Source organism: Carassius gibelio, chromosome B22 (assembly GCF_023724105.1).
Source record: "Carassius gibelio isolate Cgi1373 ecotype wild population from Czech Republic chromosome B22, carGib1.2-hapl.c, whole genome shotgun sequence".
NCBI classification, from domain to species: domain Eukaryota; kingdom Metazoa; phylum Chordata; class Actinopteri; order Cypriniformes; family Cyprinidae; genus Carassius; species Carassius gibelio.
This window is the reverse complement of record NC_068417.1, coordinates 14,615,277-14,628,311: the sequence shown is the minus strand read 5'-3', so window position 1 is coordinate 14,628,311 and position 13,035 is coordinate 14,615,277. Positions and strand designations below refer to the sequence as shown.

The 13,035-nt window shown below is 36.6% G+C and overlaps 2 protein-coding genes across 5 annotated transcripts in view; one reads left to right on the top strand and one right to left on the bottom strand.

Moving 5' to 3' along the window:
* LOC127987199 (uncharacterized) overlaps window positions 1-13,035 on the top strand; it is a 126,405-nt gene that overhangs the window by 51,679 nt on the left and 61,691 nt on the right. For 2 of the 4 annotated variants that reach the window (XM_052589459.1, XM_052589460.1), the window contains exon 2: window positions 7,063-7,133. In XM_052589459.1, coding sequence (XP_052445419.1) covers window positions 7,118-7,133 — 16 coding nt within the window. In that variant the 5' untranslated portion in view covers window positions 7,063-7,117. Of the gene's footprint in view, window positions 1-3,650; window positions 3,717-4,201; window positions 4,281-7,062; window positions 7,134-13,035 lie in introns of those variants that run through there. The other 2 variants (XM_052589458.1, XM_052589457.1) reach the window with 2 other exon arrangements.
* LOC127987216 (CD48 antigen-like) lies at window positions 2,277-5,768 on the bottom strand. Its single transcript, XM_052589491.1, has 6 exons — window positions 5,627-5,768; window positions 4,923-5,240; window positions 4,417-4,719; window positions 4,173-4,292; window positions 4,043-4,089; window positions 2,277-2,636 (listed from the first exon to the last, which is right to left on the bottom strand). The coding sequence occupies exons 1-6, from the start codon at window positions 5,673-5,675 to the stop codon at window positions 2,586-2,588; spliced, it is 888 nt and encodes a 295-aa protein (XP_052445451.1). The 5' UTR covers window positions 5,676-5,768; the 3' UTR covers window positions 2,277-2,585.

Below are 13,035 nucleotides of genomic sequence, written 5' to 3'. Positions count from 1 at the left end.
GAGGTTTTTTTTTTTTTCTTTCTACTAGTCAATGTGGACCAGCAACTGTTTGGTTACACAGTTTCCTCAAAATGTCTTCTTTTGTGTTCAGCACAAGAAAGAAGTTAATACAGGTTTGGGACAGCATGTGAGTTAGTAAATAATGACAGAAATAAAATATAAGAGTGAACTATCTCTTTAATTCACAGGGCAGCATGTAGGCTACTGTCCCTTTAAGACCTGCATACATCTGATATATAGACATGCATCTGTTTCTTTCAGTTGTGTACTTCCATTTTAGACATATCCAACTGAGTTAATATATAATCCTTGTGTGTTTTGACAGTATTGGCATAAAAAAAAAAATTACTTAGTTCTGCAATCAGGAACAGTTTGATGGGCTTTTTGGATTTCGTGCTATGCTATGTGTGGAAAACCGTACGTCAGAAAAGCACACAAATTAAACATTTAAATAACCAGCAAGGCTTTAAAGTAGATGCCAAAAAATGTTGTTTTGTAAATGTGTGTGGCGTGAGAGTAAACTCGCTGAGTTTACACTGATGTTAATGTGCTGTAACTTGTGTCGCAGTATGTTGTCTCGGTGGCTCCAGAACTGCAGCTGATAGAATGTGTGCTCCAGCACAATACAATATTTCTTCAAAAGCAGATCGTGGAGACATTTTTATCATCCAAGATAAAAAATCAGGATATCCTACATTCAGAAGAGGCAGACTGGGGGCAGACAGGACCGCGAGGGCACTTTAGCGTCGGACCCCCAGCTCCCCCTTATGCACAGCACTGTTCCTGCTGATGAAGTAAATGACTGACTGAAGGAGAATATGTTCAAAATGTAAAAACAAGCAAACAAATAATGTGATGAGGTGGTATTTTAATGACATTCACATTGCTACTCCACATCCTAGTAAGATCTGTACAGATGTTCAGATGTTCAGTACAGATGTTCCCCCAGCAAGCTTCACTGACAGTTCACAAATAATATCTTTATACCACATATGTTGTATCTTGTCACCCTGTTGTTTTTCCCCTTCATGTCTAATATTGTTCTAAAGGCCTCCATGTGATTGGTAAAATGGTTTCACAGCAGTCACTTATATTAACATATATATAGTAGTCAGTATAAAAAAAAATGTTAATCAAAGTTATCCTAAATCAAGAAGCAGAATGTTTGGATTTTAGGACAATTCTGATGAGAGGTCACTTCAAATGTGCATCTCAATAAAATGTCGTGGGAAAGTTTATTAATTATTTGTGTATTAAATAAATTCAATGCACTCAGACAGAAGTAGTTTAAGTCTTTGGTTCTTTCAATTGTGATTATTTTGGCTCACATTTAACAACCACGACAGCAACAAAAAAACACCATCTCAATAAAAATAAGACAACTGGAAAGTATGTTAATTTACTGTACATGTATTCAATACTTGGTAGGGGCTCCTTTTGCTTTAATTACTGCCTCGATTCGCCGTGGCATGGAGGTGATCAGTTTGTGGCACTGCTGAGGTGGTATGAAGCCCAGGTTTCTTTTACAGTGGTCTTCAGCTCTTCTGCATTTTTTTTGGTCTCTTGATTCTCATTTTCCTCTTGACAATAACCCATAGATTCTCTCTGGGGTTCAGGTCTATGAATTTGCTGGCCAGTCAAGCACACCAACACCATGTTCATTTAACCAACTTTTGGTGCTTTTGGCAGTGTGTGCAGGTGCCAAATCCTACGGGAAAATGAAATCAGCATCTACAAAAAGCTGGTCAGCAGAAGGAAGCATTAAGTGCTTTACAAATCTTGGTAAACAGAAGCAGTGACTTTGGTTTAAAAAAAAAAACATCATATATTTTGTCTACAGGCTATAAAACAGCTTTGTAGGAAGATTTCAATACATGAGGATTCTGAGTGGGATCTTTTTAGCGAGCCATTAAATGACTGAGACTCGACTCGTACCCCAGGTTAAAGACTCGTGAACATCTCTGGCTGCAGGAAGTAATCATGCACACTTACACACAACTTGAAGTTTTTTTTAATTTTTATTTTTTTATATACGAAACCCACCAGATGATGCCACTCAGTATAATAAATAAAAATGATGCCAGGAGAGAGGTGTAAATATGAGTCAAAATTTTCCTACTGACCTGCACCTGCAGGACAAAACTGTGTGTTAAAATAATCTTTAAAAAGGTATTTGGTGTTTAATTGAGTTAGTTTTTTATTATTGTTAGGCCTATATTGAATATGCAATATTCTATATATTTATTTAATCAGGAGTAGACAGAGGCAAGACACCATTAAAGGTAAGATCAATTTTAATAAAGTTATAAATTTCCATGGGTGATTAGCTAAAAAAGAAAATATTTACATGATTTTCTGATGCTATGATAAGCACACAATTAAACTAAAACAGAACAACAACATTTCAGACATGACGAGAGAGTGTATGTGCAAAAAAAAAAAAAGGGGGAAAAAATTCATTAAAATATTTAATTTGACACAAGAGCAATACCAAAACAGAGATAGATGACAAATATCCAGGCAGAGATTAAATGTGAAATAAAACGTACGAGTAAGGGTCCGTATCAGCTCTAAAATATATTTGTTCATTGCTGATTATTTCTGCCGATATTTGAATACACAGGCTCCGTTGATTTCTGTAAGAAAACACAAACTCAATTAGAAACCTGCTGATGACACAATAAAAAATATATAAACTGTATAAGCTATATATATATATATATATATATATATATATATATATATATATATATATATATATATATATATATATATATATATCAAAATTAATATATAATATATATAATGTTGCCAATATAATGTTGCCTTAAATTCCTTCAGAATGAATATTAACTTGAGTCCAACTTTTATAAGTCCTTATTAACGTTTCTGCAAAACAATTTCTTTGACTGATCTGGTTTTAGGATTTGAACATTTTAATTGATTGTAGCCTATGTATTAATGATCGCTGACGTTTACTTGATGTGAGTATTTTTATCTATAGGACAACATATATTGTCTAGGAGTAACCATAAAAATAAATAGATTTGTAGGCCTATAAACACCACAAAAAATAAGACCGCAGAACCTGGAGCCAATGGCTGTAGCTGGACTAGGTTAAGCTCCGCCCATTACACCCAGAGAGAGAGAGAGAGAGAGAGAGAGAGAGAGAGAGAGAGAGAGAGAGAGAGAGAGAGGTCATTTAGCTCTGCTAAGAAAGCGCCACTGCAAAAAAAGGAACTAAAAGTAAAAAATTCTTAGTCTTAGTTGCAGAGTACAACTGTAAATGTGAATATTGTAAGCGAACGTACAGAAACGTTATCAATTTTTCCCCCGTTCCACTGCGTTTTGTTTATACTCCGTCAAGCGCGCGTGTGAAGTGTTGCCTCGTCCACTTACGAGCATCTTCGGGAGTCTTATTTTCTTCTAATACTAAGCTGAAGTGTGTACGGATGACCATTCACATCTGAACATCGTTTAGACACTAAAGACAACTTGGTGAATAAAAAGCGGACGAGCGCACAATTCTCGTTAGTTAGTCTCCTCGACCACAGTAAACACGGAAGTGTACCGTTTTAACCTGTTTTTATACAGTCTTTGGTGTTAGGAGATAAACGTCCTTTCTTCCGGGAAACACACAAACAAGTGTGGCGGAAAAGTGAAAGTAATGAGGGAGAAGATGCAATGCATGTTAAAGTGAATGAGGCTGACGTACCGTGAGTACTTTGAGCAAATTAAGATGATAAATTATCATTTGTTAATAAAATAGTATTTTATTGTTACCGAGGAAAATACACTTTACTGCGTGATAATAAATGTAGGTTTATGCACATTGTTTAATTATTTAACATGTACAATATGTTAAATAATTTACGTGCAAACTGTGCATGCTTTTTTTTAAACTGGTCCTTATGGAAGGTAATATGATAAAATCTGACCATCCACATCTGTTCACTGTCTGTCATATTACACACAACACTTCAGTCATCAAAGCTTTAATCAGACTGCAACATCATCTTACAACAGTCATGAATGATCTTACCGTTTTTTGAGGTTCTGGTTTAGGCAGTGTTTGGTATATATCGTTGGCTGCATTAACAGTAATCACAGTCATGTTAAAACAAACTTTCAATCAAGATGTTAATATTTCAGCATAAGTATTAATAGCTTACCTTTCTGACCTATTTTCCTACGTTTCCAGCAGAAGCAGTACCACAAGACTGCAGCTACGACAATCAGAGATCCAGCAGCAGCAGAAATCAGCACGATGTACAGTAAAGGTAAGCCCTGATCTGTAATGAACAAAATGAGCCATTAGTGTGAGTGAATCTGTTCATCTGACCTACAACAAACACTATCAAACAACAGCACTGTATTACTGAGAGAAAATCAACATTAATATCAGCGCTCACATACCTGAACATGTGTGACAGAGTTTGCTGATGTCCAGATGTGTGGTCTGGTTTGTGATGGGATTGTTGATCACACAGCTGTAGCTGTTTTTCTCCTGATATTCCACCTCCAGAGGTAGAGAGAGACTGATGCTGAGATCAGACACACTGATGCTGGACAATAAACTGTTTCCTTTGTACCAGGAGAGAGTCACATGACTCACATTCACCACTGAACACAACAATGAACAATTCTGCTGTGATGAAGATGTAGATGATGAAGAACATTGTGAAGAGTTTCTGCTGATGACAGGAACAGGAAGACGAGCTGAAAACATGAGAGAATAGCCAAAAAAAATGTTGGTGTAGTGTGCTCAGAGTCTGTGAGAATTTCTGTCGTTTCAAACTATAAAATGAGGAAACACTTCAGTAGTTCTATGAATATTCCGGTTCCAGTAAAAACAGAAGCTACAAGTTAAACTCAATTGACAGAATTTGTAGCACTGCAGGTCACAAATGATCTCTGCTTACCGTAGACAGAAACATTGAATGTTTTAAACGACTTTTTAGCTCCACTCATCTGTACTATATAGACTCCAGCGTGTTGAGATGTGATGTTTGTGATGGTCAGAGATCCAGTCTGTCTGTCCATCTTCAGTCTGTCTCTGAATCTCCCGTCAGGAACATCATATGTAGAGAAGTTTTGATGTTGTTTTTTAATTTTACCTATAGAAGAATTGTATGATCCAAATGTCCACACTACGTCGTCAGCTTGTTGTACTTCAGTAACATTAGTTTTCAAAGTAACAGAATCTCCCTCCGTCACTGAAACTGATTCACCAAACACACCTGATCAACAAACAGATTTTACACTGATTAAGGCCTCTGGTGGTTTGTAGTTTGTTACTAAATGTGAATTATAAAACATTCAGAACAGCAGAACATTCAGCTGTCTAGTGCACAATGTACGTATGAAGATACAAAGTCAATCTTATAAAATCTTGATATTGATAATGCCTCTGTATTTTGTATATGGGACATTTAGATCAGTAGATAAACGAGTTACTACCACAATATTTCTTAAATCATTTTTAAAAAGGATTTGTGTTTGTAAACCTTGTAATTGAAGTTACATTCACTATATCAATGTCCATTATTTCCCATGACATCTGTGAAGAATGTTTACTGATTATTAAAGCCAAAGAAAAACTAACAAACATAATTTTTAGACTTACCAATCAAATGCCACCAACACAAACAGAACAAAACAAACATGTGAAACATTTTCTTTAGTTGTGAAAAGTCTGATCTAAAACACTTGAGCTGTTCATCTTCTGAATCCTCCCACGAAAGCGGTTGACCCTCCTATAGGGGTGGAATCAACCACTAGTTATATGTGGATATAAATAAATGCACGACTGGCTGTTTTTAAGACTACCCGCAATTCTTCAAATAAAAGCCGGGGCCCTTATTTACCTGAACTGCAGAAGGTAACAGGCATTTATTTGAAGCAGGCTTTTATTAGAGGCAGGCCTTTATTTCTAATTCCATCTGTTTGATAAGTAATTGTTTTAAATAAACCGTTTTAAATTAAAAGCGATAGCGTTCCAGTCGACAGAGATCATAACATTAGCACAGAATCAGTTCAGAATCAATCACCAAAAGAATCAGTTCAGTTCGGTTCAGACGCTCTGTGTGTCGGTCTGCTTCACTCTGAATCACGCATGTGCAGTATCATCAGCTCCTCGGCTCTCGAGATCGAGAAACGCTTCGGCAGTGGGCGTGTATGTTCGTTATTTGGCTCTGCTGCACAAATTTCCCCCCGCCTTTTTTTGTCTGTGTTCACCACATCCCCGGCCACTATAAGAGGCCCGGCGTTTATTTGACTACCGGTTTTATTTGAGGAATTACAGTATATACTAGTAAACATTTCTTTTTTACTATGGGAGTCAAATATAGTAGTATTTATAAGAAGAAATAAGTTAATGCACGTTTGGAGGGTGAGTAAATTATTACTATAATTATATTTTATTTTATTTATTTATTGATTTATTTTTGTGTGTGTGTGTGTGTGTGAGGTATCCCTATAGGGTTTAGTAAAGTCTGTCATCTCACACTGTGACACTATGAGCTCATCTTCTGAGTCAGACTGAAACCTGTGATTAGTTTTCTTTAGAAATGTGGTTTGTTCTGTAAGATGAACAGACCATTTTGTGTGTGCATGTTTAGCTTGTAAGGGAAGAGTTTATTCCTGTTCTGCTTTTTTGTCGCTATTCGATTGACAAAAAATCAAACATTGAATCCTTCATAAACGGTCAAATCGGAGAGACGGGACTAGTTTTGACTCTTTGTGTTGGATTCAGTATTTTATTTTACTGTAACTAACAATCTAGACTTGCCTTTCATTTGTCTTTGATGACATTCACAGACTGACAGCCAAACAAAACACACAGTAATACACCAGATGATTTCCTGGAAGTTAAAAGCAATTAATGACAGAAAGGCAATGTTGGCCATTGCAGTAGCAGAAGCAATCATAAATAAGTTGAAATAAAAACATGAATGATTAGAATGACAATTAATAAATAACTTGATATGCACACAACTGCTTGGTCCAAACAGAGCTGGCTGTCATTTCTTCTGAATTAATTGTTATTTTTTTCTATTTTAGGTCATATGTTCCTGTTCTTTGTCTTTACTGCTGCAGTTGGCACATCAGATACCAGATGCCGGAACAAAAAGGTGAACTGAATTAGTTTATTTTATTATTATTATATAATTAATAATAATAATATATATTAGGGGTTCGGTTCACAACAGACGGCATGCGCTGGGACCGTGGTTCAATTTAAATCTAAAAAAGCTGGTGTGCTATAAATAGCACTTAAAACAAACAGGGTTCATCTAATATATATTTCTATTGATGGATGCGCGTTCTGGAATACCAGACATTACAACGGCGATGAAAAAAAAAAAAAAAAAACCCTGCACAAACCATTTACTCTTGTTTAATGTCAATGATTTATGCTGGAATATGAGCAGTCATTTATTCGTCATCATCTGCTGAAAGCGTGCGCGCACACATTAATATGTATTTAAACTAAACTAATTTAAGCTTTGTCAGTTTAAACATTTAAGAGCCAGAGGACGCCAGTTCGCACGCGCAGTGAGAAGTTTTGTGCATGCGCTAATCCGAAGCGTGCAAACCCGGTCCTCAGAACGACCGCAAATATTAAGCTCTCTCTGAAGTAGTGCTGGGCAGTTTGACCAAAAATATATATCGCTTTTTGTTTTTTTCAAAATTATACAGTTTTTTCAGTTTTTTTTTTTTTTTTTTTTTTTAGGTGTACAATGCATTTTCTGCTGGTTGATATTCCAAGACGTGCTTGCGGCTAAGGTGCTGGAGTTAATTGCTTGTGTTGCCGCCTTTTAGCCCGACAGCACTTGCATAAAATGGATGTTTGGTTGACGTCGGATTTTTGGAAACCAAAAATCCTCCAAACAACAGACCAGGCTCCTCTTTTTGGCTGTAACGCCTGTTTCACACATAATATGCGTTTCCATGTCAACCCATGTCCATTTGTCCTGTGAACAATGCGCTTTCACTTTAATTCAGTGCCTGCAGCACAGCAAAAAATAGACTCATTAACAATCGTTGCACTGCTGCAGACGACGCACCACTCCTTGAACGCACTGATGGACCGCAACTTCGTTCAGCTGGAATCCGTTAATACGCAATCCAGATGGACTTTGTGTGAAACAGACGTTATAACGTAACACCAGAGCACTGCTGTGTGTACCCTCACCACGCCTCGCAGTCGCTGCTTAGAAGTGCAACATTGTAAAGGGTCCGTATGAAACAGTGTCGCTTGGCCGCGGCGCAGCATAACGTTCGTTCCAAACGCTGAGTAATTAAATACACCGATATGGCAGTATATTCAAAATTAAAATCGTAACAAAAACATACTAGAGATGTGCCGATACCCTCTTTCTCTTCCCAATACCGATTCAGATACCTTGACTCAGGGTATCGGCCGATACCGAGTACCGATCCGATACCTGGTTGTGTATCTGTATATACAGCTATATATACTACTAGCCCTGTGTAAATTGCTAGAATTATTTTATGGTGTGCTTCAGACTTATCCCTTAATAAAACATGAACAAATACATGGTGAACTACTGTATTTCTTACAGTATTTTTATTATCTGACAGGAATTTGACAGTAATATTATTTATTTTCTTAAGCGAAAAAGAACTTCAAATGCAGCCAAAAATCTAACACCGCAAACTAAAAAAGGTATTTTAGTTTTACAATATAACTGTATAAAAAACCGCAACAAATAAGTATAGGAATATAAAAGAAATGATATAGTAATCAGATAATATCTTTACCACCATACAAGTAAAAAACAAGCAAACGTCTAGGCATAATTATTATTATTATTAGAGACGTATTATTATTGCTACATAGAGACATAGCTAAATCTACTGTAGGCTAAAACAGTAGCTTAACATAATGTCAATTTACTCACGTTAAACTGAACATTTCATTTGATGGGTTGCCATGAAGATCTTTGAATGTCTGTGTGTATGATATGACAGTTTTCTCAAATGAAATGGTAAATTCTCATGAATTGATGGTTTATGCATTCATGTTCTCATATAGTGACACACTGCAGAGACTACAAAACAGCGAGCTCCCACGCATCTGCGCCCGTCACCCACAGAGATGTAGAATTTGCAGGAGTAATATTTAAATAGTATTTTGCAGTTTAATATTCACAGACACTAGTATATATTCGGCTACAGTCTGGAGCCCTGCGCTTAGACTAACACGGAAGCGACTGAACACAGCTGCGGGTACCGAATATACTCAAACTTACTACCGGTACTACAGAGACGCTGGTATCATCATATTTTTTAATTTTCAGCATCGACTTGGTAGTGAAGTAGCAGTACTTGTGGCAACCCTAGTCGCCCTTTTTTACTGTCTGGCTGGTCCAGTATGAAATACTGCTAAACAGCGGACTTACTGCTAACCACTGATGTACAATATAGATGCGGCTTCACTGTCTGTTGGCAGTTTAGAACGCGATGAGCGATCCAGTCATATATAGATCAGTGTTGCTAACATGTTTTCATTGCAATGCATTCTGAGCAGCGAAGAAGGAACCGTGCAGCGGTTAGGCAAAGCTAGCGGTCATAACTAGGTCTTGTTTAAGAAAATGGTATCGATCGGTATATGGGTTCATGTACTAGCCAAAGCCAGAATTTGCTGTGGTATCGGTTATATTTCCGATACTAGTATCGGAATCGGAACAACTCTAAAATATACACCGGTTTTCGGTATGAACCGGTTTACCACCCAGCACTACTCTGAAGTATTTTTTTAAATGGACAAATACACACAAAAATTATGTCAAAATGCTCGTTTTGGTAAGTATCCTATAGCAGACATAGCCGGCTGAACGTACAGTAGGCCTGCTGTATCAGTGCATTCTCTTAAAGTTCTTTATATTAATCGAACAGCGACAACAAAGAAATCACTCACTGCTCTTGATTAAAAAGCTTTTATAACTTTGATAAAGAATGTTTAATTTATACAGTGCAAAATGCAATGCTGTTTTACATTTGATTACTTTATTCAATTTCTGTACCTAAAAACTTATGCAAGACCTGCCTAAAAAAAACCCCACTGAAAATCACTGTTTATTGTTTGTATCTTTTATTTATTACAAAAGTATAGTGTTTCCATAAACATAGCACATACCGAACTGAAACAAAGTCTCTGCTTTCAAAGTTTGTCATATTAAGAAATATTAACAATATACAGTATACCATTTTGTGGCTTCATTCACTATTACTGATACTAATCTACATTCCCTCCAGAAGTCTGAGATCTACTAGTGAGCAACACCTTGTGGTGCCATCACAGAGAGGCACAAATACACATTCCAGAACATTCTCATTCACCGTTCCTGGCTGGTGGGGTGATCTTCCCAATCCTATCCAGGTTGCTGCTTCCCTGTCAATTTTTAAGCAACAGTTGAAAACTCATCTCTTTCGTCACCATCTAACTTCATCCTAAAACAAATAAATTAAATAAATTAAAACAATAAACACCTGTGCTTCTCTTTACTTATTCCCCTGTCTAGCTTGTACAATTTGAACAATGCCTGAAGCTTGGTATTATGAGCACTTCCTGTGCCTATTTATCTTTTTAAGATGAATTGTTTGACGTATTTCCGATTTTAGATTGCTTTGGATAAAAGCGTCTGCTAAATGAATAAATCTAAATGTAAACATCTTTAACGTGTTGGGAAAGATTGCTGTAACGCCTCAATTGCAGAAAGATGGCAATATACACAATTTTTCAAGTTCAGGTCGACTGATATTAATCTACTCCTGTCTGGTTTGTTTGACAAAAATGGCTGATTCTGTTTTATGATTGGTCGGACCGCCTGTCAATCAAACTCCCAGTGGAGTTGCTGTCAAAATGTGTAGTTACAAAATCTACCAGCAGGTGCAAATGGGACAAGACTGTAACTGATGTTCTATTTTCCCCTCTGCTAAAGTTTTTTCCTCTTCTACAACTGGGTTAAAGATTGTTAGGCTAGACTCAAGGTCTTTCTCTACTACTGTGTGTGCGCCAGTGAAAGATTAGTAATGTTTAGGCTACATGATAATGTTATTGTGCTGCTTGCAGGCGGAACTGTAAAATGTATAAATTGTAATTCCACAAGATTCTCATATCGTCCCCTTTGGAATTATAAGGTACTATCTGACATTTTTGTCAAAATTTAGTTATTCACATATTCTTATTCTGTGACAATTTATTTACATTATGTGATGTTTTATTTTAAGTTGTGTACATTTTGGGATTTTTTATTGAAAAAAACAAAAAGGTTCTATGTACAGAAGTCTATGGAACACAAAAACTTTAAAGCTCAATATCTCAAAACTACACAGAACGCAGATAGAACCTTATAATTCCAAGGGGACGATATTGCTAATTTTCAAGCTTACCTTGTTTTATTTTTAAAATGACTAAACTAAATATATTTGCAAGTAGCAATTACAGGGCCAAGCACTACAGAAGCAAGCATCAGACCAACTGCAGAAATTAGTAGTTGAAGCCATTTTATGATGATTTTGTCAAAAAAGGCTGAAAAATACATACAACCTCTGGTAACATGATTTATTGTCTCATCACGTTTGACCAATAGGTGGCGCTGTTATCAAGTCGATGTGGTGTGTTCTGTGTGAGTTGACAATGGTACACACTAAGTTTGGTGTCCATAGGGCAAAGCCTTCCAGAGAGAAAGGCAGACAGGAAGTTTAGCTGTCTACGGCAACATTGGTATTATTGTTCTCAGCATGACCCAATGAATCTATTAATAGCAGTCTCATTAAAATAGGCAGAATTCACAGAAAAGCTATAAACATTTCTGTATTTTCATTATAACTTTTCAACACAAGGTGACACTGTCTCAAAACTTTTTGAGTACTTTCAGGTCATTGTCTCGATGGTACATACGTTTTTGTAATGGACACCAATACATTCGTAAAATATAGCATTATATCATAATAATCTATTGTAGTCAATTGCAATTTCATGTTTTGCTCAATAATAGTGCAACCATTTTTTTATGTGTCCTTAGAGTGTGCGCATACATATGAAAAAATTACGCTGACATTGTTTGCATTTATTTGCTACTTAATATAAACATTTTGTTAATTGGGCATTAGCATATAGCTGGCATGCTAGAATTTCCAAAAAAAAAATTGTGGTTTCGTTTCGTTCGGAGTAAAGGTTTCTAAGATATTGTCAAATGTTTTTTGAAGTGCTAAAATGCAACGTTGCACAAACCATAAAGCAAAACCTGGCATGTTTGGTATGGCTAGACTCGGCAAGAATTCAGGAGTCTAAAAAGGTAATAAGTCGACCACACCCAAAGTTGTGTGAATATGTGAAAATTTCGCTGACTCAAAACTTCTCAGGCTCCTTCAGCGCTTCGTGCAGATGACCCATACCATGTTTCCTAACGATATGTCAATAGTTTCGTAAAATATAGCATTTTACTACAAAATTAAAAATCGCTGACATGGGACAATTGGATATCATTCGACTCGTGATGCACCTAAATCTAAACAGTTTTCAGATTTTTGGCCAATCCATTAAGAAGTTATGCATTTTTCGTCTTGACCATTAGCTGTGTCCCAAAGTTGAGTTTACACACTTCGAAGGCCACGGACTTCGAAGACCAGGCCTCTGAAGTGCATGAACGACGCTCTGAAATGTTATATCTCAATTATGATTGGTTGATTGGAATGTTGTTCCAAGATCAACAATGAAGTGAAATCACGCTCACCATGGACCTTTGGTGTTGGGCCCCTAATAAACTGCCTCTTAAACTCAACAGTAGTCTTCAAGTTTTAGAGTAGGCCATTTGCCAGAACTGTGATTTGATTAGTTCAATTTAGTATTTAGTGCTGCGATCTTACGTGTAGCCTATTACAAAAGATCAAAATACCTAGGTGTGTGGTGTATTTTCATGATGCAACCTGTTGGCACAGTACCATTTGAGCCTCGCGGGGAAAAGAAAACAAATGGAGAAACTCAATCATCTGAGTGAGCTA